The sequence below is a fragment of the Rhinolophus hipposideros genome (genome assembly GCF_964194185.1).
Source record: "Rhinolophus hipposideros genome assembly, chromosome: 17".
NCBI lineage: Eukaryota > Metazoa > Chordata > Mammalia > Chiroptera > Rhinolophidae > Rhinolophus > Rhinolophus hipposideros.
Genome location: NC_138063.1, coordinates 40,890,062 through 40,917,843, shown reverse-complemented (window position 1 = coordinate 40,917,843; position 27,782 = coordinate 40,890,062). Strand labels below are relative to the sequence as shown.

General features: G+C 40.7%; 1 protein-coding gene across 7 annotated transcripts in view; it reads right to left on the bottom strand.

Annotated features, from left to right (window-relative positions):
• The window catches only part of TMEM241 (transmembrane protein 241), a 133,039-nt gene that overhangs the window by 49,536 nt on the left and 55,721 nt on the right, over positions 1–27,782 (bottom strand). For 6 of the 7 annotated variants that reach the window (XR_013995284.1, XM_081078764.1, XM_081078763.1 and 3 more), the window contains 2 exons: positions 26,086–26,155; positions 22,126–22,219 (listed from right to left, as the gene is read on the bottom strand). Coding sequence is in view for 6 of the 7 variants with exons in the window: in XM_081078764.1 (XP_080934890.1) it covers positions 22,126–22,219; positions 26,086–26,155 (164 nt within the window). In the remaining variant the exon portion in view is untranslated. Of the gene's footprint in view, positions 1–1,332; positions 1,413–22,125; positions 22,220–26,085; positions 26,156–27,782 lie in introns of those variants that run through there. The other variant, XM_081078766.1, reaches the window with a different exon arrangement.

Genomic DNA, 27,782 nt, shown 5'->3' with positions numbered 1-27,782 from the left:
ACAGTGGGGCAGCACTCTGAGAGCCCTGGGTGTTCCCCTGCTGGGTGACAAACTCACAGAGGAGCCTCAAGCAGGCCAATCCCCTCTCTGGATTTCCGTTTCCTCCTGTAGAAGATAAAGGAATCATCTATAAAGTATTTCTCAGGGACTGAATTTTCTTCTTTCACTTAATATCTTTTTTTTTGAAGGCAGCAGGGCAAATTTTATTCATTCCCTGACTTGTTCCAGGGAGAATTTTCAAGAAGCTTAAAAAGATAGCCATTACAGACAAAATATATCAATTAGAAATCAATAAGAAAGATGAAGGAAAGGGTTTGAAAACAAGGAAAGGAAGACAGAGATGAGGCCATTACCACAAATCCACGCCAGGGATGTCTGCCTACATAGTAGGGAGGGGGCTGCACAGAGCAGGGGAGGGGGGAGTGCATGAGTTCAGCTGCATGCTTTCTGATAGCCAAAGCCAAGATGGTACATGATTGGTCACATACTGGGGATCCCTAAGATACAGGAAAACTGACTGTTTGGGGGAAGCCATTTATATCAGTCTGTCTCCTATGTTTAAAATAAAAATGTAGTTACAGACATTCAAATATATGTTCCAAAGAAACTAGAGCATTTAACTTAGTAAATCAGTCTCCTCCTACCAGAAGGCCCCATGTAATGACCCAGCATGAAGATTTGTCTCTATGGAATTTATGAGGTACACCCCTTTAGGAAGCTAAAATTTAGGAAGCTCAAAACAGAGAAATCTGAACCACGGTCTTGGCCTGGGTTCCATGATAGGAACCAGAAAGCTTAAGTACAGGGTGCTGGTGTGGGCCCACCCCTCCTCTGGGTGCAGCCAGGAGCCCATCAGACACCCTCCTCCATCAAGAAGACAGTGCTCAACAGTGGCAACTTTTCACTGAAAAAATGATAAAACCTATGGCCCCAGGCACATGTACAGATTTTGAAAGCAATAAGCACGTATTTCAGAGTTCCCTGGCAGTACCCCAAGGAACTTGATTTATTCATTACACAGTAAGAACCTGCTGATTGTCTTATTGTGTTGGGGCGCCAGCAATACATCTGGGTGGCCCTGCCACATTTCAGTTGGTCATTTCCTAAGCATCTATTCCACATGATACAAAGACTTAGGCTCCGGTCTCTGCAGCAGAAGAACTCACATTCTAAGAGTGCTCTTGACTGTCTGTTGGACAGACCAGACAACCCTCAGTACTTCAAACAACACCACTCTCTCCTAGTGGTCTCAAAGGTCACATCTCTTCAAACTCAGGAGGTCACCTCACCTGGGACCTCCTGTTCTCTCTCCCCTAATGAGACCCACCTCATCGCTACTTCTATCTTCTTTCTTTCAGATACAGGTTTCAATCAACTTTCTGGTTCAAAATCCTCATATTCAGGTTTAAGCTCTGTAAACACAAAGATGCAGCTATTTTCATAAAATTTAGGGACATGTTGCAGTCCATTTTATTTTTCAGTTTTCATTTTTTAAATAGTTAATACAATCATGATTCTGAAACCAAACACTAAAAATACACACAGTGAGGCATCTTCCTGCCTCCCAGCCCCCTATCTGCTCAGTTCTCAGTTCCCGCAAAGGCCATCATGTTTCTCATGTATTAAAGTTTCTTTATGCTTATGTAAATGAATATGACTACAGAGTCCATTTTTTGTTTTTTAATTTTCTACGAAAGCTAGCACATTATACATACAGTTTTACTCTTTGTGTTTTTCATTTAGTAATATATCTTGGAGAGCTTTCTCTGGTTGTACATAGAAAGTACCATGGTTTTTTATTTTGATTTGTTTTGTTTTGGGTCAGATGGACGCCAGTCCCTTACTGATGAACACTGGGATTGTTTTCTATCTTTTGCTTCTATAAATAATGTTGTTTAACAACCCTGCATGTGCCATTTCATATTGGTGGAAACAGGTAAAGGGTAAGTTCTCCGAAGTGGAAGTGTCAGGTCAGAGGGTGTACATGTCTGTAAGTCTAATAAACACTGCCAAGCAGCTTTCCACTGGGTTGAGACAACTGACATTTCTACCAATAAGGAACAGAGTGCCTGCTCTCTCCACAGCCTTGTCAACCAACTATGTTGGCTTTTTAAACTTGGAATCACCTTTCCAGACAGAGGCTCAGCCAGTGTAAATGCAGCCAGGCTGGAGGTGGCAGTAGAACCATGGCTCAGTGCTGGCTTCTGGAGGCCCAAACAGCAAAGGCAGAAACAGTGGAAGGTCTCTGTGGGTCTCGGGCAGCCTCTTGGTTTGCGGCTATCACGACACTGTGCTGACACACCCTGTAAGCACCACGGGAGCAGGACTGTGACTATCTGAATCACTGCTGAGTCCCCAGTGTCCTACAGGGCCCAGAAACTACAAGTGTGCAGTCAGTATCTGCTGAATGAATAAATGGACCCACGTGGCCAGTGGGGCCCAGTAGAGAGGGCAGGAACCAAAGGCACCTGTCTGGGCGTAGAAGAGAACGGGCGAGACACTGAGATGGGGCTTCTCCCTGGGGACCTGGGAAGCACACTGCCAGGATACAAGGGGGAAGGAGTTTGTTGATGGATTTTGTTTTGAGAGACGTGTGACTTTGCCTTGTGTGTTCAGACAGGACTGAGGGAAGGCGGTTAGAGAAGCAGGTGTTCACTCATCTGTGCAAGGAAGACACTGCAAAGGCCCTGTCACATTAACCTTAAAGTTTGCTTCGATGTTCAGCATGCCTTCTTCTCCGTTTCATTTTCAGTCAAGAAATAGGAATTCTACAACTTAAATGGGAAAATATGTTATAAATAAGCAGCTAGACTTTATGCTGTTATCTCCAGGGAAGGGATAGAGCAAAGGACTGCTGGAATCCAAAGAGAGCAAGGCCACCACCTGCCATCTGTTGACCTTCTCAGAACGTGAGGCTGGGTTAACCTGTGGGGGCCAGGAACTCACAGACTGGATACAGAAGTGGATCACTACAATAATTATTTTTAACTATAAAACTTCTGTGCCACGTGACCGAGAAAGTATGCTTTACCTCTGGTTCGCTCAGTATCTTGGCCAAGAGCTCCCCGTTAGCCTTGTGTAATACCATGGCCTGCCCCCCCAGCCACCACCTGAACCACCTGCCAAGCCCTCTGGTACTTTGTGGCATGTTAATGAAAGCCAAGGAACCCGACCCTATGACCGGGATCGTAACTGCTAGAATGTGCGTACTGTGGTCATTCTGCAGTTGCTAAAGGAAAGACACAGCCTTTTCTGCAAACGTAAGACTTCGAAGCTCACCCCAAAGGCAACTCACTACTGCATGAGGCTTTGGGAGTAGGATCGGTGGCAGGGGCAAGGAGGCTGCTAAAAACAAACGCCTGGGCAGCTGAGGCATGAAGACAGGAAGGGGTGGGAGAGAGGAAGCCACTTCCTTTCTTTTGTCCTTTCGTTTATCAAGGCCTGTCCCACATTAGACATTGTGCTAAATGCCTGTTTCTCTATTAAGCTTAGTGCCCTTATTCATAGGCCTCAGACCTCTGTCAGGCCAGGAAAGCGCTGTACTGGGTGGCTGTATGGACTGCTTCTCCTCTCTGGGCCTCAGTTTCCTCATCCACTCCAAGCAAAGGGATATTCCCAATATTGTTACATAAAAACCAACAGGTAGCAAATGATCTTGATTTTTGTATAAAACAGATAAACCCAGTTACATGTGTAGAGATAAAAGTCTCAAAGCATACTCTAACATGTCCACAGTGATGGTATCACAGAAGCTTTTTCTTTTCATTTAACTTAGCTTTCTAAATTTTCTATAATAAGCCTTTTGAAATGTTTTAAGTGAAGGGAGTTGGACTAAATGAGGATTTTTTTTCTAGAGAATCAAAATTAAAGTTATAAATTAAGGACAAAGTTATTTGCTTCAATAGTGGAGAACACACCCTACAGTTAAACACCTACCAGAAAATTCAAGACCTAACCAAGAACCGTGCCATTCACATTCCCATGGCCCAGCCAGGCACAGCTGCTCTGATGGTTGGCCGCGGGTGTTCCTAAGACACATCCTGACAGCATGATTCTGCTCTGCCTGGGCAGCAGGTTGAGTTCCTTTACTTTCATCTGTTTCCCATTAGTCTCCATCAGCCCCCCAGCTTCCCAAGGTGTTTTCTATATTGTGCGGTTACTCATTACAGAAAACTGCAACAACAATGTGTGGGGGAATCTAATTATGATAGAGCGGCCTGGGGGGTTATGCTCATTACAATCGAATTCAGACTCAGTCTCTCAAATATCACCCACACTGCAAAGGAGAAGCTCCACGACTGAGTCTTTCAAAACAGATGCACCAGGAGGGGTGCAGGCTTTGCAGTCAAGATCTGGGTTCAAGTCCAAGCTCCTTTGTTCTATCTTAGACAAGTTACATAACACCTTTGTTTCCTCATGTGTAAAGGGGGAAGAGAAGCACATAGTCTGAGCCACACAAGACTGCGATGAGAATTAAATAAGAAATGTGTGTCCAGTAACCACATGATTGTCATGGGGTTATGAAAGTTAATTTGCGGAATGTAACCAATAATGTAAAGATTTTGTAGGGTATCCGATGGACACTTGTCTCGTTAGGGAGACCACCTCAGGGATGATGTAGATGCCTGATCACTGCACTGTACACCTGAAACTGAAGCTGAACAGTAATGAATGTCAACTACAAGTTTATATGTATACATATATATATACATATACATATGTATGTACTTATAAGAAGCGGAGTACAGCATTAGGGATAGAGACAGTGGAAATGTAATGGCTCTGTGCGATGTCAGAAGGATAGTGGATTGGGAGGAGGGGGGTTGACACAGTGTGAGGGATATAAATGATAAATGTCTAACTATTACTTTGTTTTATGCACTTGAAACTAATTTAAAAAATAAATTAAAAATAAAAAATAAAAAACCGTTCTACAACTAAAAAAAAAATGTGTGTCCAAGTACCAACCACACAGCCTGGCACATGCCTGTGACCATGCAATGGTAGCTGTGACCACTATTCATCCTTTTATCAGGTACTCAATGAGTGTTAAGTAGATCTGAATCTAAAATCTGACCAATTAATGAGTAATGATTTCTCTGAAGTAAAAATCCTATTATGTTTTGCCTAAAGCAGAAGAAGGGAGAGCACGGTTTCTGTTTGCCAGGGAGCAGTAGTTGCTCTTTCTGCACAGAGCAGCAGGGGCTGGCTAAGGATGGCCCTAGCTCTCTTTCTCCGGCAGGAGCCAGTCGCTTGTGGGATGTCCCCTGACAAGGCAGGCCTACCTGGGTTGGTCACCGCCCCTAAGCCCTCAGGGATCTGACGCCTTCCTCCACCCCCACATAAAGCTGATACAGTCACCTCTCTTCTCCTCACCTCCACTATACCCACACCACACACTAACACGCACGTATATCCCAACACGCTGGGACTAAGGGAGTCCCAATTTGGTAAGCATGTTCAAAACCAATCTCCAGCTCCAAAGGCATAAGGCCAAAGGAGCTGGAGAGGCATGAGGAAGACGAGCCAACATGGCAAGCCTGAGAGCACCCACCAGGGAGGCTCCTTCGCCAGGCCCAGCAGGAGTGCCCAGTGATAAGCAGAGCATTCATTCATTTAATCAAACCACAAGAACCTGAAAGCATGACAGGTCTGCCAGTTTCCTTAATTAATCCAGCCCTTAAAGGAAGAATGTAGCTGACAGGGCATGGTCCTCACCCATGGAGCATAAGCAGAACAGTAAATACTTCCACAACGCTACCAGGAAGCCTGAGCTCACGGTCTCTACCTTGGCACTCAGCTGAATATTTATTAGAAACCCTCTCCCACCATGACATTCAAGAGCACTGGTGGCCACTGCCCAGAAGAGCAAGACACCAGCCAGTGGGTTCTTCCTTCCCCCAGTGAGTGAACCCCACATCATCTGCAGTACATAGGCAGGAGGGGGTCTGTTGGAGAAGCTGTTGCCCCCAACACCTGGGCCTTCCCAGTGCTGACAAGAGAGGAGGTTCAGCACTGCGGGCTGTGCTTTCTGAGGGTGGCACCATTCCAGCACCCACATCAGATTTTTTAGAAAATTGAAGTATAATATAAATACAGTAGAGTACACAAAGAGCTTGAATCTTATGTATACAGCTCACTGAATGTTTACATCTGTAAATACCCATGTAACCACCACTAGATAGACTCCAAACCTTCCAGCATCTCACAAGGCTCCCCTCATGCTCCTTCCCAATCAATACACCCCCATCCCAAATCACCTACATGGCTTCATGCTCTTTCTTTACTGCACTATAGTATTCTATTAAACGGAGAGATCACAATTTATTTCTCCTGGACTGATATATGGACTATTTCCTCCAGGGGCTATTGTGAATAAAACTATCACTGATATTCCTGAACATGTCTTATTAAAAATAACAGTCTGTTATTTTAAATGTACATACCGTAAAATTCACCCAAAGTCACAATTCAATAGTTATTAGTATATTCATAGAATTGTGCAACCATCATCTCTAATTCTATAGCACTGAACATGTCTTGTGGCCATATGCTTTCATTTCTCTTGGGTATATATCAGGAGTGGGATGCAGTCATAACATAGGCCTTATTTAGCTCTAGTGTTTTCTAAAGTAGAAATGTTATTTCACATCCTCACCAACAGCCTCTTGTCAGTCTCTTTCATATTAGCCATTCTGGTGGGTGTGCTGTTCCTCAGATTTAATACCACTTCTGTCTTAATTCTCATTGTCTTACAGCCAACCTAGTACAGACTGAAAAACGCAATTTCTCTACCAAAGACTCAATCCAACAATCTTTAAGGCTGATACTTCTTTTTTTCTTTTTTTCAAACACAGGTTGCTATCCAAAAGTAGAGCATTCCTATGAAGTCTTTCGAAAGCCTAAGCGGAGTGAAACGAAGAGTATCCATTCCCCTCCCCCCTCCCGCCCCCCCAACCCTTCGCCACTTTTCTTTTACAAAATACTTACAGTAAAAGCTTTTCCATAAAAGTGAAAATCCTCTTCTGAAGCAAAAATCTCCTGACATGGAGGTGAGGGGAAGTGGTGAGCATTTTATTTACCAAATCTTGACTGATCACCTACCATATTCCAGGCCAAACCGAACAACATGCCTGGAAATTTGTGCAGAAAACACACAAAGCCCCAAATATGGAATAATGGCCTAAAGTGATGCAGGAAAGAAACGAGATGGAATTCTTCTTCTTGGAGACAGATGCGATTGTGGGCCAGGTCCCCTGTGTACCTCTGCCCCTCAGAAGTCACATGACAAGACAGATGTCGAAATGTAGTCAGGGAGAGCCTGTTACCCACACAACCTCCCCGCAACAACCCCCAGAAGAGCACAGAAACAATCAAACAAAATTACAAATGCAACTTAACAGCCAGTTGTGTTTACATGGTGCCAAGCAAAGCATTGTTGACTGAAAAAAACGTTTCTTGCCATATATTTTACAGACTGTCTATTTTTTTAGAGTCATATAAACACAACCTGCTTGTTAACGATCTGGTCTTACAGTCAGACACAGTATACTTACATATAAACAAAAATAACATCAGAAATTTCAACCTAAAGAATGACTGGGTCAGTTCAAAAGACTGATGTAGAGACAGGAGGGGGAAAACCAAGTTTGGATTACTTTTTTTAAGAGGAGAGAAATGTTAAACAGGAAAAAATGATGTGACAATTTATACGTAAACAAATTCCACTTGGGGGATAAACACAGGAGAACAAATGTGGGCTGGGTTCCAGTGGAGTATCAGGCCACCAAGATCACAAAATCGTACCACGTAAATATCTACTAAGTCTTTCAGATCCTCATGTCATTCCTCTTGATCATGCGTCAAAACGTAGCTTTCGTGTAATAAAAGTCTGGTCATTCAGACTTTTCAAGAACTGTGTCATTTTATTAGTTTTGACTATAACAGCTCATTCTCTAACGACACAGGCTTTCAGTTCTGCCTGTGGACTGCCCTCTGCTCTGGGCATGCACAGGGCCTGAAGAGAGCTCTTTGCTGATTAGGCTACGTCTGGCCACATCTTGGGGAATGCAGTTCAAGGTCGTTATAAGGAAAGGTGAGCTCAAACAGAATTGGCACAATTAAAGAAAAGAACATGTGCATCACAGGAGCATTACTGGGGGGCAGTGGAAGGTACTTCATGAGACTTCATGAGATACACGCAGAATTCCTCCTTTCTCTATTTCTGACAAGAGGGCACAAACTTGTAAAGGTGTGTAAAATAAGATCAGTGTGTTTACGCATTCCTCGACACTCACTTATTCAATACTATCCTACAATGATCTGAGTACACAGCAACCCATCCCCCAAAAGAGACCTTGTAAAAGTTTCCCAACTAATTGGACTTTACATTGAAAAATCCACTTTAATTTTAGTTATTTTCAATTATCTTAGATAATAACAGCACCCATAAAAACCTTGCAGTCAGGAAATTTACAGAAATTCAGGGTATTTCCTCAATAAGTAAACTAACGCAAATTCATTCAGGTCAAAAGTTGTGAAACCCAGAATTGTTATCATAGTTTCGCAGCACAGAACATTGTGATGATCAATGATGCTAAAAATAGCCCAGAAAAAATTAAGAGTTCATAATCGGAAACAAGAAAAACAAACTCATCCAAAATAGCAAAATGGCCATTAAGATCATTCACTTCCTCATGAATTATTTTGACAATAGGAAATGGAATTACAATTTTTTTCTTTAATCCAAAACTGTATTTCCCCTCCCATGTGCCCGCTGGGAAAACCTTGTTCACAAATGAATAATTCTCAGATAACTAACTTCTGTGCTGTTTCCACACAGCTCAACAATAACAGAACAGCTCCCAACTTGCCACTTCATGTTCCTGTTGCTTCAACAGTGATGTCATGGAAAGACATCGACATGCTGTTATTGTTGCCCAGCTAGAGACTGTACAGGAAACTATGCTGCGGCCCCTAGGTTTTAATTTTCCATGAAAAATTATTCTCATTGCCATAGCCACTCAGACTGTGAAAAAGAAAAATGATTTCATTAGGAAACAGCCATAATTAGATTTTAAGCATACTCTTTCAACATAAAAGTTACATTACAGCACGGCTTCATCGGGTTTAATAATTTATTTTCATCAGAACATTCCAGAACACTTAAGGTGCTGAAGGAAGAAAAAAAAATCACTAAACTGTTACACAGAAAGTGATATATTCAAGTGAACTTTTAAGTGTGACAGGAAGAAGGTGTGAGGCATCTTAAGAAGCTGAGAAGAAGGGAAGAAATACAAATGGTGAACTGAAGAGGAGGGGCCTCTTGTTTCGTGATTAACTTTTACTGTCCAGGAAGTGAAGAAAGACAGCAACAGGCTCTCCACAGGCAACACATGGTGACAATGATGATGGGAATGATGATGATGATGATGATGATGATGATAAAGACAGAGAAGTAACTGTGCTCACTTCAGCAGCACATATGAGATCTGACAGTTAAGTTTGCAAACTCATCACAGAAAAAAGTGCTACACACCTCATTGCTCAATGTCACTACAGTCCCCTTTGAAGTACTTCCCTGGCATGCACCAATGCCAGCGCCTAGTCCCACCTTCAAAGCAATTTTGGAACTCTTTTTCTGGAATGGCCATCAGAGCTGTCATCATATTACCCTTGATGTCCTGAATGTCATCAAAATGTCTTCCTTTCAACATTTCCTTTATCTTTGGGTGAAGAAAGAAGCCAATGGGGGCCAGATCAGGTGAGTAGGTAGGTTGTTCCAATACAGTTATTTGTTTACTGGCTAAAAACTCCCTCACAGACAGTGCCATGTGAGCTGGTGCATTGTCGTGATGCAAGAGCCATGAATTGTTGGCGAAAAGTTCAGTTCGTTTAACTTTGTCATGCAGCCTTTTCAGCACTTCCAAATAGTAAACTTGGTTAACTGTTTGTCCAGTTGGTACAAGTTCATAATGAATAATCCCTCTGATATCAAAAAAGGTTAGCAACATCATTGCAACAAGTTCACGAACTTAATTGTCTGACCTCGTATACTAAGACTAGAATGACACTGAGAAGATTAGCAGGGCCTCTGTGCAAGGATCACACGTAAATTCATGATGCAGTCCACATTTTTTTTGTAACTATTTGAGGTGATGGATGGTAACTAAATTTATTGTGATCATTTCACAATATACACAAATATCAAATCATTATGTTATACACTTTAAACTCATATGATATTATATATCAATTATATCTCAATAAAACTGGAAAAAAGAATAGGAAGTAGAAGGAGGAAGAGAACTCATAGCAGACTTGACCCAGTGAGAGCAAAACATGATGGGCATTGTACCTATACTTCCAGGATTTTTCTGTATTTTCTGTAGTCTGTTCTCAATGTGTGTGGGGTGGGGGCGGGGAGGTCCATAGGCACATGCATGTGCACATGCCAGACACTGAACCTAAGAAGTCTAATTCCAGAACTTGATATATTTGTTTACTTGTCACGTCTTCAGAAGTTCAAAGTGTGATTCAATGGTAAGTTTTGAAACTTCCCTACAAATACATCTAAAAAGTCAGCTGGAGAGTAAGAAATTATATTATTTAGAAGTCATGAAATCTGTGTGATTCCATGTTAATATTAAAAAGACACTAAGCTACTTCTTCTTCTTCCTGTTTTTTAATTCCACCGGAAACATCAAGAGTTTTACTAATGGTCTTGGAGACATTTAAAAATTTCAAACAGCGAATGCTAACAGTCTGTTGACAACCCTTTTACAACTTCAGCCTATACTTAAACAGGTTTGATTTTATCTAGCAAAGAGACACAGTCAAGATTCCTTCTTAGTTCAATATCTTGGCAATAGCTCAAGGGAAATGTCGACATGTCACTGAAAAAAGAGACATTAGGCCATGCTCTGAAGACCTGGCAAAACAGCCTGAGAGATAGGCAGTCAAAACTCAGAAAAAATTCCTATCCAGTTAAGAGTTATTCATAAGGATAAATCAAACGGAGGTTAAAACTTACCAGCAGAATCTTCTTGACCCTTTTAAGAGAAACTCCTGTATGAGAAAACATAGTTCTGGACAGTGGTCATATTACTACACAAGGAGGGGTTGTTATGGAGACAGGTTTGAAAGCTCCCTGGCAATCCCAGTGTACAATTAAGGCTAGTGATCACAGAACAGCCAACGGTGGTTTCCATGGAAACCATCAAATATACATTTTCACAGGCACGACACCTGTTCTGAATCAATGACTCTTTATATAGGTCTAAAAACATTGTGAATGGTGCATCAATTTCCTCTTTTGTTAGACAATGTCTGATTGAAAGAGCTGTGAGAGACCTTGTTCTCATGCAGGCTGAATTCTGAGCAGTGCCTAGGGTAGGCAGTCCACAGCTAAGTTCATTACCTAGAACTAGTGAATATAAATGGTATATTCAGACGCTGGAATGACTGGTTAATTTGGTGAAAGAATTAAACTAGTGGTTGACAGAGTCAAGGAAGACGGGCCAACGGCCAGCACTCATTATTCAAGGGCTGTCTAAATATTATTCAACCCTCTCAGTAAGGTAGACATTATTATTACATTTGTTTACAGATGACACAATGAAGCATAAACTAGAAAGTGGCAAACTTGGGAATCAGTCAGGTCAAAATTGAGTCTTGGTTCGAGTTTATATGACTCTACAAAATGCTCTGTGTTTGCACTGCGCTTTGTTACTCCCCAGCTATTTTCACATATATTATCTCATATATTCTGTTTTTATCTTGAAACACTGAGGAGTCCAAGTTCTAGAATATTCTAACTTTGTAATATTTTACCCCTTGTTCCTTGGCTCGTGGCTTCATTTCTACACCCACCACACACTCCAGGTTTGAAAACTCACGTGGGACCATGTCTCAGAAGGCTTTCCCATCTTCCACCTGAACTGTGTGAGCAGAATTCTATCCTAAGCAGCAATGGGAAGGGAAACCCTATTCCATAAGCATGGATTTTGACTGTCCAAACTCTATAAAAACAGGCACAAACATTCCAATTAACCATTTGTTTACACATAATCTTCCAGGAGAGAACGTAGATTTGGTAATAAGGGTGGAGGAAGGTCAGATAACAGAAAGGTTTCCTACTTTATTCTGATCAGTTCTATTAAACACTTGAAATCTAGCAAATGCTTTATTAGGTAGGACTGAGAGTTAATGATATGTCTCCTAGCTGATCATCAGTATACATAATCCTGCAATTGAATATAAATGCCATCAGCATTTAGTCTTAAATATCAGATACAGTCAACACTGTTGGAGCTCCATAGAATCATAACATTTGGGGTATCTTCACATATCTTCTAGTCAGACTCCTTGCTTTATGTATGAAACAACTGAGGACTAGAGGGCTACAGTGCATAGTGATCAAAGCCAAACAGTGAGTGTGCTTTCCTTTCCTTTTCCCGGAAATCCCAGCCCTGCTACCTCGTGCCTCATGGAAAAGCCTCCCTCACATCATCGCTCTTCTGCTGAAGCTCAGGAAAAAAGCTCTCCATTTTCTCTCCAGCTAGCCTCCCCTACTCCTTTTACCTCCTACTGAAACCTGCTCTCCCAATTTCCTCTCGTTCTCTAGCATCTTTAAATCTTTCTGCTTATGGGTGTCTTCTTTTCTAGTTTCAAGCATGCGCTCTCTTCCTTAAAATTTTTCTTTAGACTTCTCCATACTGAACTTTCCTGGTTCCCCCTTGTATCTCTTGCCTATTACTTTTCTCTCCTGCTCATTACTGGTCCCAAGCTAAGTCCTAGGCTCCTGCTCTGCTCTCCCTAAACTCTTTCACTCTCTCAGTGAGCTCACCTATTTATTCATTTTCTTGATTTCAATCCATCTCTCTATCGGCGAAGCCCAAATGCACATGCAAAGCGCTGAGCTCTCCCCTACATTTTACCCAATGTTTCTAACACAAAACAGCTTCATTTAGATGTTTTTTCACCTTACACATTTGTCTAAAATGTATTTCACCAGCCTTCCTCTCCAAAGATGTTCTTTCACAATCACCCCCATTTCTGTCTGGAATGCCATGGATTTCCCATGTTTCTAGCTACAACCTTGGAGCCATTTGTGATGTTCCCTAACCATCACTCCCCGTATCCAAACTATCATTACACTCCCTGTTGTAAAATGATCTGACCCTTTGTTTTCTAATTTTTTTTATCACCTCACACAACAATTATATGACAAATTAAGCAATTAAAATTCATTTTCCTTCAAATTGTCAATCAAGTTTGACCTTTCATCTTTATTCTTGCCATCCCTAATACCTTGGTTCACCTCCCGTCTAAATGCTTTGAACTCATTTCCAATCTGTTTTAAACACCATTGCATATTAACCTGCTTATAAAGTGACCTTCAGTCAGACTCATTCAGAGGTTCCCGATGGTCTCTGTGGCATGGCTTTTAGGGTTTCCCATAATCTGACTCTCTGTGCCCAGTTTTCCCTTTATTCCTCCTACTGTCCTCCTCCTCTACTCAGATTTATTTCCTTGTGGCTCCTCACCTGTATATCCTGCCTTAGGCCCCTGCCACTCATCTTGGAAGGCCCTCATTCCATTCTTCCACCTTTCCCAGGCGACCAGTGCTTGCAGGGGCCAGTTCAGCCACTCTGCTGCTTCAATTCACAGAGCATTCCCTTCACTCAACTCCTGAAGTCACACCTGGCTCAGCAAGGTTCTCTAATAGTCTCCTCACCTTGTCACTTTTACCTTCTCCTCTGGATTATAAGGCAGACACTACACCTACACTAATGCATTACCCTCACCCACAACATTCAGATACTCCAAAGATTTCCCCGATAGCTGTTGACAGATTGGTAGAACCATGTCCAAAAAGAAGGCTACTCAAAAACACTTCCAATACCACAAAAACTGTAAGAATCTAGTATACCTTAAAAATGCCATTGAATTCACAGTTTCAGGCAGGCAGGAAATTATGACACAGCGTCAGGGAAGGGTCTGGAAGGGGAGACAGAGGAGGTGCCTTGGATGCAACATTCCGGAAACGCTTGTTTACTCTCAGCGGACACTGAGAATCACATCACACACAAATTCCACACTGCGCGGCCCAGAGAGCAATGGCCACCCTGGTCCTGGCCATGTGTACATTAAAGATGGAACTCGAGCAATCAAAAAACAAACTAAACCTAATCAAGAGATACATCCTAAGCAAGCTACAGAAAGTTCTTTTCCTAAGGCCATAAAAAGAACAGACTAAGACTTGGATTTCTGGTCTACCACAGCCTTCAGGATACAAAATGGTGGTAGCAACTATGACATTAGCTTAAAGGACGAAAAAACTGTCTTCTTACAGAGACAGCTTTGAAATGGGGAGCAATACTGAATCCCCAGGACCCTAACAGGCCAGTGCTGCTGTTTGGAGGATATTTCTCCTCTCCTGGCTCAACTTCAACATAAACTCACTCTGGCCTCAGTTGCCTCTGCCCAGTGGATGCTGAGTACTCTGGTCATTTTGAAGTTAACAAGGATGACATAAGGCACTACTCAATCCAGGAAGAATTCTCATGTGAGAACTTAAATCTGCTGGAGGAACTCACTAGGAGAAAAATATAAATTCATACCACCTCTTCCTTACATGTCTACACATTTCATCACTTTTCTCTTAAATTCAACCCCTTTTTCCTGCATCAATGCTTTACTTTACAAGTGGGAAGGGATTCCAAGATTTTACGAAGATGCAGTTAGATTTCACATGGCTGAATTTACCAAAATGAAGGGGGGCATTAAAAAAAAAAGTTGCTAAATTAGTTTTAGCTTCTTAGAATGTTACTCAAATTCCCAGAGAGAAAAACAACAACAATGGTGAAAACAATACATGATTTAGAAGGCACTGTTTCCATGGTGAGCATCCTCAGACCCAAGAAAGATACGAAGAAAGATGAGGACCAGAGAGCAGCACGGATGTCTTCTCTCAGCACTGGCAGTGGTGAAGCTGATGTGACAACTCCTTGGGAAATGCCAGAGAATGGGTCCTTTCGGATCAAGGAAGAAGGCACCCTCAGCCCCCTTCTGAATGAACCCCCTGCCTCTGTATCTATGAGTTTTTCACAGGATCCAAAGTCTCCTCTGGGGCCAATGGAACATCTTTCTGAGTTACTTTCTGAATATGCTGGCATTCAGAATAGTCACAATGACATCATGGGGAAATGCTGTATTGCTAACTACAGTTATGTTGTATTTCCAATGTCAGCACATTTTGATATGTAGGTGGCCCAAAGAACAGGTAAATATTATGCCACTGAGGATAACAGAGTTCATTTTTAAATAGAAAAGAAAAAGGAGGGAAAGAGAGAGAGAAAGAGATTGCTTAATGTATTATACTGAGACTGAAAGAAACAGTAATGGCTCATGGAATCCAATCCTCTGCATTTAAGAAGGATCAGCATTAAGCCACAGTAGTCCATTAAGAATTCTTCCACTTTTTGAATTAACTATAGAGAAGGTAATTATAAACCTTCTTCAGAGTTTAAGAAAAAAAGAAAAAATACGATAAATAAAAAGGAGACTCATGAAACTGGTGGCCAAATAAACAAAGCCATATGCACAGGAAAAACGTCCTTCTTAATCTTAAAGAGATTTACGCACTATGCTTCGAGAACTTCTATTTTGCAGCTTTCAGAGATGATGTACATGTCGTAAAATTCACCCACTTTAAATGTAAAGTTCAATGATTTTTTTAATGAACAAATTTAATATATTAATTTAAATGATGTGCAACCTTCACCAAAGCCCCGATTTAGAACATTTCCATCACCTCATCTGTAGGCACTCTGCCCCAAGATACCACCAGTATGCTTCCCATCTCTACAAATTGGGCTTTTTTGGATATTTCACATAAATAAAATCATCCTATACATATTCTTTTGAGACTGGCTTCTTTCACTTAGCATAATGTTTTTGAGATTCATCTACGTTGTTGCAATATACTAATAATCCATTCCTCTTTATTGCTGAATAGTATTCCATTGTATGTATACGCGATTACTACCTCTTGTTTATACACTCACCAGTTGATGGACAGATTGTTTCCAGTTTTGGGTTATTATGAATAATGCTGCTATGAGCATTCATGTTTAAGTCTTTTGTGACATATTTCCAATTCTCTTGGGTAAATTCCAGGAATAGCATTAATGGGTTGTACAGTCAGTTTTGCTTAACCTTTTAAAAAATTACCAAAGTTTTCCAAAGTGGTTATACCATTTTATATTCCCACCAGCAGTTTATGAGGGTTCCAGTTTCTCCATATTCTCAACAGGACTTTTCTCTCTTTTTTTGGGGGGGGGGGGTATTTTTGAAATTATACCCATCCTAATGAATATGTAGTGATATTTCATAATGGTTTTAATTTGCATTTCCATAATGAATAATGATGTTGAGTTCCTTTTCATGTACTTATGAACCATTCATATAACATATTTTCTTTAGTGAGATGTCTATTGAAGTCTTTTGACCATTTTTTAAATTGCGTTGTAGGCAGTCTCACTGAAGTGTAAGAATTCTTTATATACATATTTTGGATACAAGTCCTTTATTAGGTATATGATTTGCAAATATTTTCTCCTAGGCTGTGGCTTATCTTTTCATTTTCTTAATGGTGTCTTTTAAATTGTAAAATATTTTAATTTAAATGAAGTCGAATTGGTCAATTATTTTATGGTTCACCCTTTTAGTGTGAAATCTAAGAACTCTGTTTAAACCAAGGTCATTCAAATTTTTTTCCTGTGTCTCCTTCTAAGAGTAATCTGATTTTATCTCTCACATTTGGGTCTATGATCCATTTTGAGTTAACGATGTAAAGCAAGGGTCTAAGCATGTTTTTGTTTTGGCATATGGATATCTGACTCTTCCAGCACCATTTGTTCAAAAGAAAATCCTTTTCCCATTGAATTGCCTTGGCATCTTTATCAAAAATCAACAGACCATAAACGCCTAACCTTACACAAATACCTCAATGTATCGATTATTCTAGCTTTATAATGAGTTTTCAAATTGTGTAGTGTAAGTCCTCTAACTTTGTTTTTCTTTTTCATAATTTTTTTGGCTATTGTATTGCTAATAAATTTTAGGATCAGTTTGTGAATTTGTACAAAGAAGCCTGCAGGGATTTTGATGAGGATTTAGATTTAGATTGCATTAAATCTATTAATTAATTTAGGAAGAATTTCCATCTTCACAATATTGAGTCTCTCCATTTATTGAGACCTTCTTTAATTTCTCTCAGAAAGGTTTTGTAGTTTTCAGTGTACAAATTGTGCATTTATTTGTTAAATTCCTAAGTAGTTTTTTCTTTTTGATGCTATTGTGAATGGAATTGTTTTCTTAATTTCATTTTTAGCAACATGACTGTTATTACTAATATATAAAACTACAGTTGATTTTTCTAAATTGATCTTGCATCTTGAGACCTTGATAAATTGTTTATTAGTTCAATTAGTGTTTTTTTACCAATTCCTTAGAATTTTCTACATATAGGATAAGGTTATCTTTTTCTTTTATTGCACTGCCCAAACCCTCCAGTATAATTTTTGTCCTTTATTTCACTGCCCAAACCTCCAGTATAATGTTGAATAAAGTGGTAAGAGTGAACATTCCTGTGTTGCTCCCAATCTTAGGGGAAAAGCATTCAGTTTCACCATTAAGTGTAATGTTAGCTATAGGTTTTTCACAGATGCCCTTTATCAAGTTGAGGAGGTCCCCTTCTATTATTAGCTTGTTGGGAAATTTTTATCATGGATAGATGTTGGGTTTTGTCAAATGGTTTTTCTGTACTTATTGACATGATCATGTATTTTTGTCCTTTATTAATATAATGGATTACATTAATTTACATATATTGAACCAACTCTGCATTTCTGGAATAAATCCCACTTGATCATGGTATATAATCCTTCTTACATGTTGTCAGATTTGGTTTGCTAATATTTTGTTAAAGATCTATGTTCATGAGGGATATTGGTCTGTACTCTTCTTAGGATTTTTTTTGGTCTGGCCTTAGTATCAGCATAACTCACCTTATAGAATAAATTGGGAGTTATTCCCTCTTCCTCTACTTTCTAAAGAATTTGTAAAGAAAAAATATTTCTTCTTTAAATATGTGATAGAATTCATCAGTAAAGCAAATTGGGCTTGAGCTTTTCTTTGTGGAAATATTTTAAATTGCTACTTACATTTATTTGCTTGTTATGAGTGTATTCAGATTTTCCATTTATTCTTGAGTCCATATTCCTAATTTGTGCCTTTCTGGGAATTTGTCCATTTCATCTAAATCATCTAATTTTCTGGCATGAAATTATTCATGATCCGGAATTATTCATAATATACAATGCTTTTAGTTTCTATAGGCTCAGTAGTAATACCCCTTCTTTCATTTATAATTTGGATAATTTGTATCTTCTTTCTTATTTTCTCAGTCTAGCTAGAGGTTTGTCAATTTTGTTCATCTTTTCAAAGAATCAACATTGATTTTCTGTTTTCTATCTATAATGATTTTCTGTTTTCTATAAATTTTCACACTAAACTTTATTATATCTTCTGCTCACTTTGGGTTTAGTTTACTCATCTTTTTCTAGTTTCTAGTTGTTGATTTAAGACCTTTCTTCTTTTCCGATATAGGTGTTTACAGCTATCAATTTCTCTCTAAGCTATACTTTAGCTGCATCCCATAAGTTTTGATGATATGTTAAAATATTTTTAATTTCTCTTGTGATTTCTTCTTTGCCTCATAGACTATTTAATATATGTTATTTAATTTCCAAATGCATGGGGTCTCCCAGATTTTTTGTTGTTGTAAGTTTCTAATTTACTTCTGCTTGTGGTCAGACAACATACTTCATATGATTTCAATCTTTTTAAATTTATTGAGACTTGTTTTCTGACCTAGGATACCATCTATCCTGGAGAATGTTCCATGTGTGCTTGAGAAGAATATGTACTCTGCCGTTTATGGGTGGAGTGTCATATAAATGGTAGTTATGTCAAATTGGTTGACAGTGTTGTTCAAGTCATGACTATCCTTCTATAACCTTGCTTTTCTATGTAGTTGTTCTATCAACTTTTCAGTACTGGAACGTGCAACTATCATTGCTGAATAGTCTATTTCTCCTTTCTATTCTGTCACTTTTTGCTTCATATATTTTGGGCTGCTGTGGTTAGGTGTGTATACATTTATAACTGTTGTATCTTCCTAATGTATTCATTATTTTATCATTATTAAATGTCCTTATTTTTCTCTAGTAATATTTCCTGTCATAAAGTCTATTTTGTCTGATTTTAATACAGTCACTCCAGCTAGCTCTCTTACGGCTACTGTTTGCATGGTTCTGCTTTTCCATCCTTTTACTTTCAGACTATTTGTCTCTTTGAATCTAACGTATATCTCTTATATACAGTATATAGATGGGTATTTGACAATCTCTGAATTTTGAGTGGGGTATTTTAGTCTGTTCACATTTAATGTAATTATTGATATGACTGCTAGCAACAAATTTCTCAGCCTTTAATTGGGAATGTCTTTATTTCTCGTTCATATTTGAAGGATATTTTTGCTGTGTATAGAATTCCTGGTTGATGATTTTCCTTTCATCATTTTGAATGTGTTATCTTACTGCTTTTTGGCCCCCATTGTTTTTGATGAGAAGTCATCAATTCATCTTATTTTTTTCCTACCCCTCTTTCCTCTTCTGGAATTCATATATATATATGTATAGATATATGCCTGATGTTGTCCTACCAGTCTCTAAGCCTTTACTCATATATGTTTAATTTAAAAAAAAATTTGTTCTTTAGATTGAATAATTTCTTTTGCTCTACCTCCCAATTCACTTATTCTTTCTTCTGCCATCTCAAATCCGTTATTGAGTACCTCTAGAGAATTTTTGTACTTTTAGTTATTGTACTTATTGTAGTTATTGTACTTTTCAACTCCATTTGGTTCTCATTTTTAAAAATCATTTTTATTTCTTTATTGAAAATCTATATTCATTGAGTCTTTCCTTGAATTCCTAAACATGGTTTCCTTCAGATCTCTAAACATATTTAAATAGCAGCTCTGCAGTCTTTTTCTGCTAAGTCCTCTATCTGAGGACAGATACTCAGACACAGTTCTTATTGGCTGCTTTTTCCCTGTGCATGAATCATGCTGTCTTGTTTCTCTGAATGCCTGTAATCTTTGTTGAATAGTGGACACTTTACATAAGATATGGTAGCAACTCTGGATTCTGACTTTTTCCCAGAGCATTGTTGTTGGTACTATTGCTCTGCTGTTTAGTAATTTGCCTGGACTAAGTCTGTAAACTCTGTCTCCCATATATGGTACAGTTGCTGAGGTTTACACCCAATTTTTTTCTTGTTTTTATTTTAAGCTTCCTTTCCTAGGGGTCATCCCCATGTCTGCATAGCTTAGTGTTCTGGCAAAGACTAGTCAGAGGTTTTGCTCAAACACCTTGAGCCAGAAAGTCTTCCCTTTGCTTCTGATTCTGTGTGTAGGCTGGGGGACACATTCAAATTTTCGGCTGTCTTCATGTCTTTCCTGACTTTTACTTTCTGCTTGCTTTCTCACATCTCCTCTACATGTGCACACAGGTTCCCTTGGCCAGAGATGTGTAGATGTCTTGGGCATGCTCCATCTCTGGTGCTCATGTACACAGACTAAGGTAAATCTCAAATATATGGAGAGCTATCAAGCCCCTGATGACTCTCTGACCTCCGAGAATTACCTGTTAAGTCCCCAGCTAGACCACTGGTCCATTGCTTGCCCCAAAGAGGACTGCCAACTCAAGACAGTGGAGCTACTGGCTCTTCATTTACCACTGACATGGCCACTTTAACTGAAAATACTCCAAGTGAAGTATTCTGGAAGTGGCAACAAGCCTGCTAGTTTTCATAGCCTGCCCCGCTCTGGTTAAATTAGTACACTGACAGAGCTGGGGAGGAGGGAATAGAAGCAACCCTATGCAAGAATGCCATAAACTCATGTAGTTCCTACCCAAAGTTGAGTCGTTTTTATGAACAAAAGCGTCTCCATTTGTTGTAAGCCTTTGGTTAATGGTGAGAGAGCTTAAAGGGGTATGTTAGACAGTCTTTTTCCAGCTTTCTAGTTGCTTTCTGGGGAGAGGATTTGTCAACTTCCTCATTCTGTCATGCTGGAAGTCAATATGTTAACCACTCTTCACATTCTGCTGGAATTAGAATTATTAGTACTGTTATAAAGTAGACCATGCAGATGAAGATATCACTGTGAAATCTGATTTTCAAAGAAAAAAGTTTGCCTTTGTTTTCTGGGGAGGAAAAAAATCAACCAACCAACAAAAAAATGACTAAAGAAACAAGTTTAAATAATTATTTCATTAGATTAAATTAAGAGATGTCACTCCTTGGAAGCAGCACCGAGGGCCCTGTGACTTGACTCCTTCACAGACATTGGAGAACTGAAACGCTCCACTAGAAGGAAGCTAGTCGCAAAGCATTTCAGTTAAGCTCCTGTGTCCCACAGCTGCTTTTCTGGTTCTTCTTACTTTCCTACCTCTCTATCTTATGCTTCAACCACGGTCAATTAGATACACAATGGGCATTCTCATAATTCTCCCTTTTGTGAAAGCTTCATCCAAGCCCCCCAGTCTGGCCATTTACCTATTTTCCTCTCTCTATCACCTCTGATAAACTGAGACCTCCTGGGCAAGTCACTTGAGTTCTGGACACCCTCACAGTTCCCAGGAAGGATGATAAGAACTGCCCCCATGCATCCAGGAGTCTAGTCTATTAGAACTAGAGAAGCCTTAGAAGTGTTTTTGGCAAAACCTCTCAGGTTCAGATGGGGAAATCAAGACTCAGGGATGTTAAGGGGCTTTCCCAGGTGACCTTCCAGGAGCATCATAAAGATGATGTCATGCTAATAAAATAGGAGGATGTTCAGAAATTGTTACCTGAATGAGTGAAAGATGAGGCCCATGGCCAGTGATGAGAAATGATTTCATGAAGATCAAACCTGACATTACACAGGCTTTGAGAACACTGGACACAAAGGCCTCTGAGATCAATGTTTCCCATCCCTCCCTTTTCTCTTACCTTAGCAAAGAAAATCCAGGCTGCGCACTGCCCTGGAGCCATAAGGCTTTTCAGCTTCACTGTGCTGAACATGAGAAAGAATCCCAAAAATCCACTGGAAGAAAATATTCTTTTGTTAGTGAGGCTTATCTTCCGTTAGTCAATAGGTAACTATTTTCTGTTATATTTACCAGTCAATTTCTAATTATTATATATCTGTTGCATCTGTGTTTTCCAATGATCTTTGGATAAAAACACCCCAAAATTTAAAACCCATTAAGCTCTACTTTTCTAAGGAGGTATAATGAGAGCATTTACTGGAGGTGGGAAGGAGGTATAGAAATTTGGGAGGTCACTGGTTAAATCATGAAAGAAAAACTACAAGAAAACATGGAGGGCAATACCCCCTGCTTCCTCCTATATTACTTCTGGAGATTTGTGCTTGCCAAAGTAGGGCTTCAATTTTTTTCAAGAGGAACAAACTGCCAGGAAAAGAATTCCACAGGGAAACTCACCATATGAGGTCAGAGGGTCTGCACTGGCCCATGGGTTCAAGGTAAGACTCTCAAAGAAAGGCTGGCTCCATTACAGAGGTCCCTGAAACAAGGCTGACCTACACAGAAGCGGTGCTTTGGGAATGATGTCTAATCCCATGTACGTGACCTGAAAAAGCTCCCCACAAGGGAGTCTGAGGATGGGGTAGCATTTCAGGGGCTATTCAGAAGTCTGCATCAGCAAGGCAATGATACAGCAGCGGATAGGGAAATAGTGGCCTGCGTTGGAACCATTTTCAGAAGTGTCACTGTGTGGTCAAAGCCAAAGCAAAGAGACTCCAAACAGAATGGTCACTCTTCCTGGCATTTGGCAGCAGAGCTATTGAGGAAAGGAGTGTGGAGACAGACTCCAGGATAGAGGCTGACTTCATGCAAATAAATGCAAGTAGGGACCGGAGTGTGACGTTTCTTTGGAATTGAAAATAGAAAAGCAAGAAACATGACTGGAGTTGTACCCCAGACCAAAGAGGCAGGTCTTATGACCTGTACCTATTTGTGCTCCCAGGGCTAGAGTGCCACTGCCATCTGACCTTTATTATAGACACTGGTGTGTGGTTCCAACTAAGACCGTGAGCTCTGAGAGGGCAGGGCCCAATCTTGGGCTTTTCTATTTTCCCCAACAGAGCCAAGCATGGAGCCTTGGTCATCGTAGGTATTATATCAGTGTTTGACAGGCTTACTTGGAAGCAGCTTGAATTGAATTAAACACACCTAAAGCCAAATTTCACAGAAATGTGTGCCTTCACTTCATTAGGTTAGATGAGTTCACAGCCACATTCTTGGGGCAGGACCAGAGATAAGCTTTAGGCTTTCCTGTGTGTTTATCAACCTGTGTGGCATGGAGGACCTGCAAAATTCACTCAGATTTGCATCTGCAGTCATGGAAGGCCTGGCAGCTATGGACTAAGATATTGAGTCACTCCCACCTGAAAGGCTAGGAGGTCCTTGTGGGTAAGTAGCAGGCTGGAAATCAAGTGACCTAGATTCCTCTTCTTGGCTGTGCTCACTGGTCCTTGTAACCTTGACCAAATCCCCCCTTTTCCATTTCTTTCTTGCCTGAGGTTCTATGTTCTTAAAGTAGGAATAAACGTATCGGTCCTCCTTCTACCTTATGGAAATCAGAGATTTTCAGAACAGAGTTTCCCCAATCCCAGTTCCCACTTTATTAACAAGCAAACTGAGGCACAGGCACAATTATAACCCAGGTTTCCTGGCTTTTTCAGCAGTTCTCTATGACTCTTCAAACCTCATCATGGATGCTCCTGACCAGAGAGAGATGCTCTAGGCCCCCATGGCTGTGAGGTTGGGAGGAGAAACTGAGGCAGCCAGCGCTCCAGGACTCTTCTGGGTGGCATCCATCCGTGTCCAAGGAGGTAACACCTTCACAGGAGCCTGTCCAGTCTCCAATACCTCCTTCTCCTCCAGTCTTTTTCTCTCCTCTCCACCTCCAGCCAGAGGAAGGGCACGATTCCATGTTGACCCTCAGCACTGACACTCTACTAGAACTGAGCTACTCCTGGTGTGTGACCAACATGCTTACGAAAGCAGCTATGATTCTTTCCCATCACTTGACTTGTATGTCTGTGAATCATTTCTAAATTACTCATGGATCCCTTGTTTTTCTCCTTCCATTTTCAGTTCTTCTACTGCTTGCTATGGAGGCAAATCTTAAAAGCAATGGGAAAAACCCAGAAGTGAAAGAGCCTGGGCTCCTTGTTAATGGGGTGTCGGGGTCATGGCCACTGCTGTATCATCAGGTCTCTATAACCCCTTCTGAGCTCTCCTAGAACTTTCTGAAGGTGACACTCTTAGTCTGAGGTATGGTCATGGAGGAGCCAACAAGATGAGATGGGGAAAACCAACACGTTCTTAAAAGAGGTGAAGCTTTGTACTGAAGCCATGGGGTAAAATGTAACAGAGACTTAAATCAATTCAAATAAAGATTTTCAAATCTTTCAAATACTGGTTTTTCATGTTGGGTTATGAGAAAGTTACAGATTAACCGGGGACAGAAGTGGAAACAGAAAGTAGCCCCCACAGAGCGAACATCAACAGGCTGTGATCTGTATTGCTCTGTTTCAAACAACCAAACAACGGTTGCTCTCCCCTCCACACCCTGTTTGCCTGTGCTGCCACATAATGGACCCAAAGGGAAACAAGTCCATGGGCACCGGAGCAGCACTAACACTCATAACGCACAATCCTAGCTAACAGTCAAGTGACAAAGCCTGACCAAATTGAGAGAAACTGGGAAGATGAATTCTGCGAGTGTTCTCCTGAGACTTTTTTGAGGATGATAGAGAAATCATCCTGAGGCTCAAATACAGAAGCAAACTCTACAATATTGATTTCTTTTGTCCTAACATACTCCCATCAAAAACAGTACCCAGCTTTTTTATTCTCTCTAAAGAATCACTGCTTCATAAGGCACAATCCTATATAGGTGGGGATAGGTGGTCTGACTTTTAGATAGCAATTGCTCATAGTTTGTGTACATTCTATTTGAGGTACACCTGAGCAGGTAATAATAATGGCCATCATTTACTATGCCAGGCACAATACTTAGGGCTTTATATACCTTATTTGATACATACAACAACCCTGCATTGGCATGATTTTTCCATTTTACAGATGAGAAAACTAAACTAAGGCTCGGGGAAAACTAGAATAACTTGGAAAAACTAGGATAATTCAGAAGCAGCAAGGTGGGAATTCAACCCAAGTCTGGTCTTTCCGCCATGTAATCATATCAGAACATGTTTTGAGATTGCCCATTGAAGCCTTTCCATTTCTGAGCACAATAAAGTTCAGTAAAGTGGCAATTACGGCAGAAAAAGGGAAATTGGATGAGAATGAATTTCTGCATCTAATTCTATCCATTGAATTCATCTACATCCCTGAGTACTTCCCAAGTACTGCACCTTGTTGTCTAGACATCTCTTAGTCAATGGTTTCCAAAATCTGTGTCTCATAGTCTCGGGGTTCAGTTGAGGTTTTTTGGAGGCTGCCTTTCTGGAGTAAGAGGGAAGCCAAACTGGTAGTTGAGAGGGTAGGATGGTGGACCCAAACGTTCTCTGGAACTGAACCAATTTCATCAGTTTTATATACTGAAGTTCTGTTTAAGAATTGCTTGTGGAGGAAAAAAAGTGTGGGAATCCTATCTCTTCCACAAGTTAGAAAACCACTGCTCTGGATAAGGAACTCCTACAGGACACGGGTCCTCACAGGGGTCAGGCCCTGAGCACCTGAGGGTATTCATGACAACCCACTGATGGCCTGGGGGGTGCTGTGATGCCTGCACCCTCCACCACTCTGCCACTTACTCGGACAACCAGCAGTGACCCTGGACTTCACTGAAACAAAGACACAGCTGATAGTACAGAAACATACAAATTAATAGCGCAAGGGTTTTATGAGTTAAGATTACCTGGCACAGCAGCTGCCATGGAATCTGTAGAAATACAGGAACGGAAAGTCCAGGACACTGAAGAGATCACCTAAGGGGCACAGCAAGAGTGAAACAATGGTCCACACAGCCCACATGCCCCCAGCTCCCCTGGAAACGCAAGGTAAGGGTCTTTAGCACAGCAGCGCTCTGAGTGTGGAGCTGCCCAGCATTGAATTCACACGGGCATTCCTAGGGTTTCTATGTCACTGGCATGTTCTGATAATAATAATATGGTAATAATGCCCATTTAGTGAGAGTCTGTCCCGGGCAGGGCCCCATGCCAAAAGCTTTACGTACATTCTCTTCCAATCCTTGTAACAACTCTGTGAAGTTTTATTCTCCCCATTTTAACTAGAGCTCAGAGAAGCGATGCCTCAGATTGCACAACTCTTGGACTGTGCAGCCACAATGCGAACCCCTGTCACTCTGAACCCTAGGAACTTTCCTCTTCACCAGGCAGCCACAGTGTGGGACAAAAAGAATCTTTTTTTAAGAAAAGATTCTTCTATTCTTCTCTGCCTTATATCTAAAAAAAGAATATGAATGCATGCCTCTGACATCTTTTTTCATTTTTGTGCTTAATTACTGCACAAACGGCACCGGGGCCAGACCGACCGTGCATGTTCATTTTAGTTTAAGGTCCAAAGGGTACATTTATTTCTAGTGAAGTAAGTTCATTCTTTTAGTTCCACTTGGTGCAAGAGGAAATAATCACACATATTGGCTGCTTCTCTCTCTGGAATTTGAACTTGGTCACAAATAAGAAGTCAGGAGATTAAAAGAGCAGAAAGCCTTCCAAAAATGTCCAGGGAAAAGGAATTAAGCATTTCCACAGCAGAGAGCTTAATCCTTCCAAATCTGGAATTTCTGAAACACCGGAGGAGCCGGGTCTTCCCGGTCCCCAACCTTGGTCTGTCCGTCAGTGCAGATGGACTGGAGCAAGAAGGGTTGATTTGTATCATTATTCATAGTATGTTAGGTGTGCAGTGGGATGTATGGGCAGTATTGGCTTCATCACTACACTTATTAACCAAAAGTTTCAGGACAAAAGACACAGTGGCATGCTACACTTCCTCGGAGACCTAAATGATTTCAAATGATTCAACCATCTAGTATTGGGAAAGAAGGTTCTGAATTCCAGTTCTTTGGAGGGTTGCTTGTTTGTTTTTAAATTATGACTATTGTTTCTTTGTTTCATTTGTGCAGATGTGTGTGTATTTAACTAAAAGGAGAGGGAATCATGGGATCTGGTTTTTGTGTAGCCCAAGAAAAGGTTAAGAGTTCTTGTCATCTTTCTGCCATGCTTCCACTGAATACCTTTATCATCTCCTGGGGACCTATGTTGGTAGAGGGAGTTTGTAAACAACATCATAAGGATCAGACGTCTAGGGCATAAGAGCACCACCATCTGAAGTCTCTTTTCCCACAGAAACAACAGCCGAGGTAACCCTAGACACCCCCATCCTAGAGGGCGGCCAGAGCCCTCTGTTCAGGCAGTAAAAGGGACATTGTGGAGGATTTGCTCTCTGTCTCTTCGGCAGCTGTTGGATTTTGGCCCTTTCCCAATTTCATTCTCAGTGTGAGAGAAACTGCAGCGCCGTCAGTGTGATAATGAAGAATGGGCAGAGAAGGAGATAAATTAAATGCAGGACCTCGAGATTGCTTGGGTGCTGCCT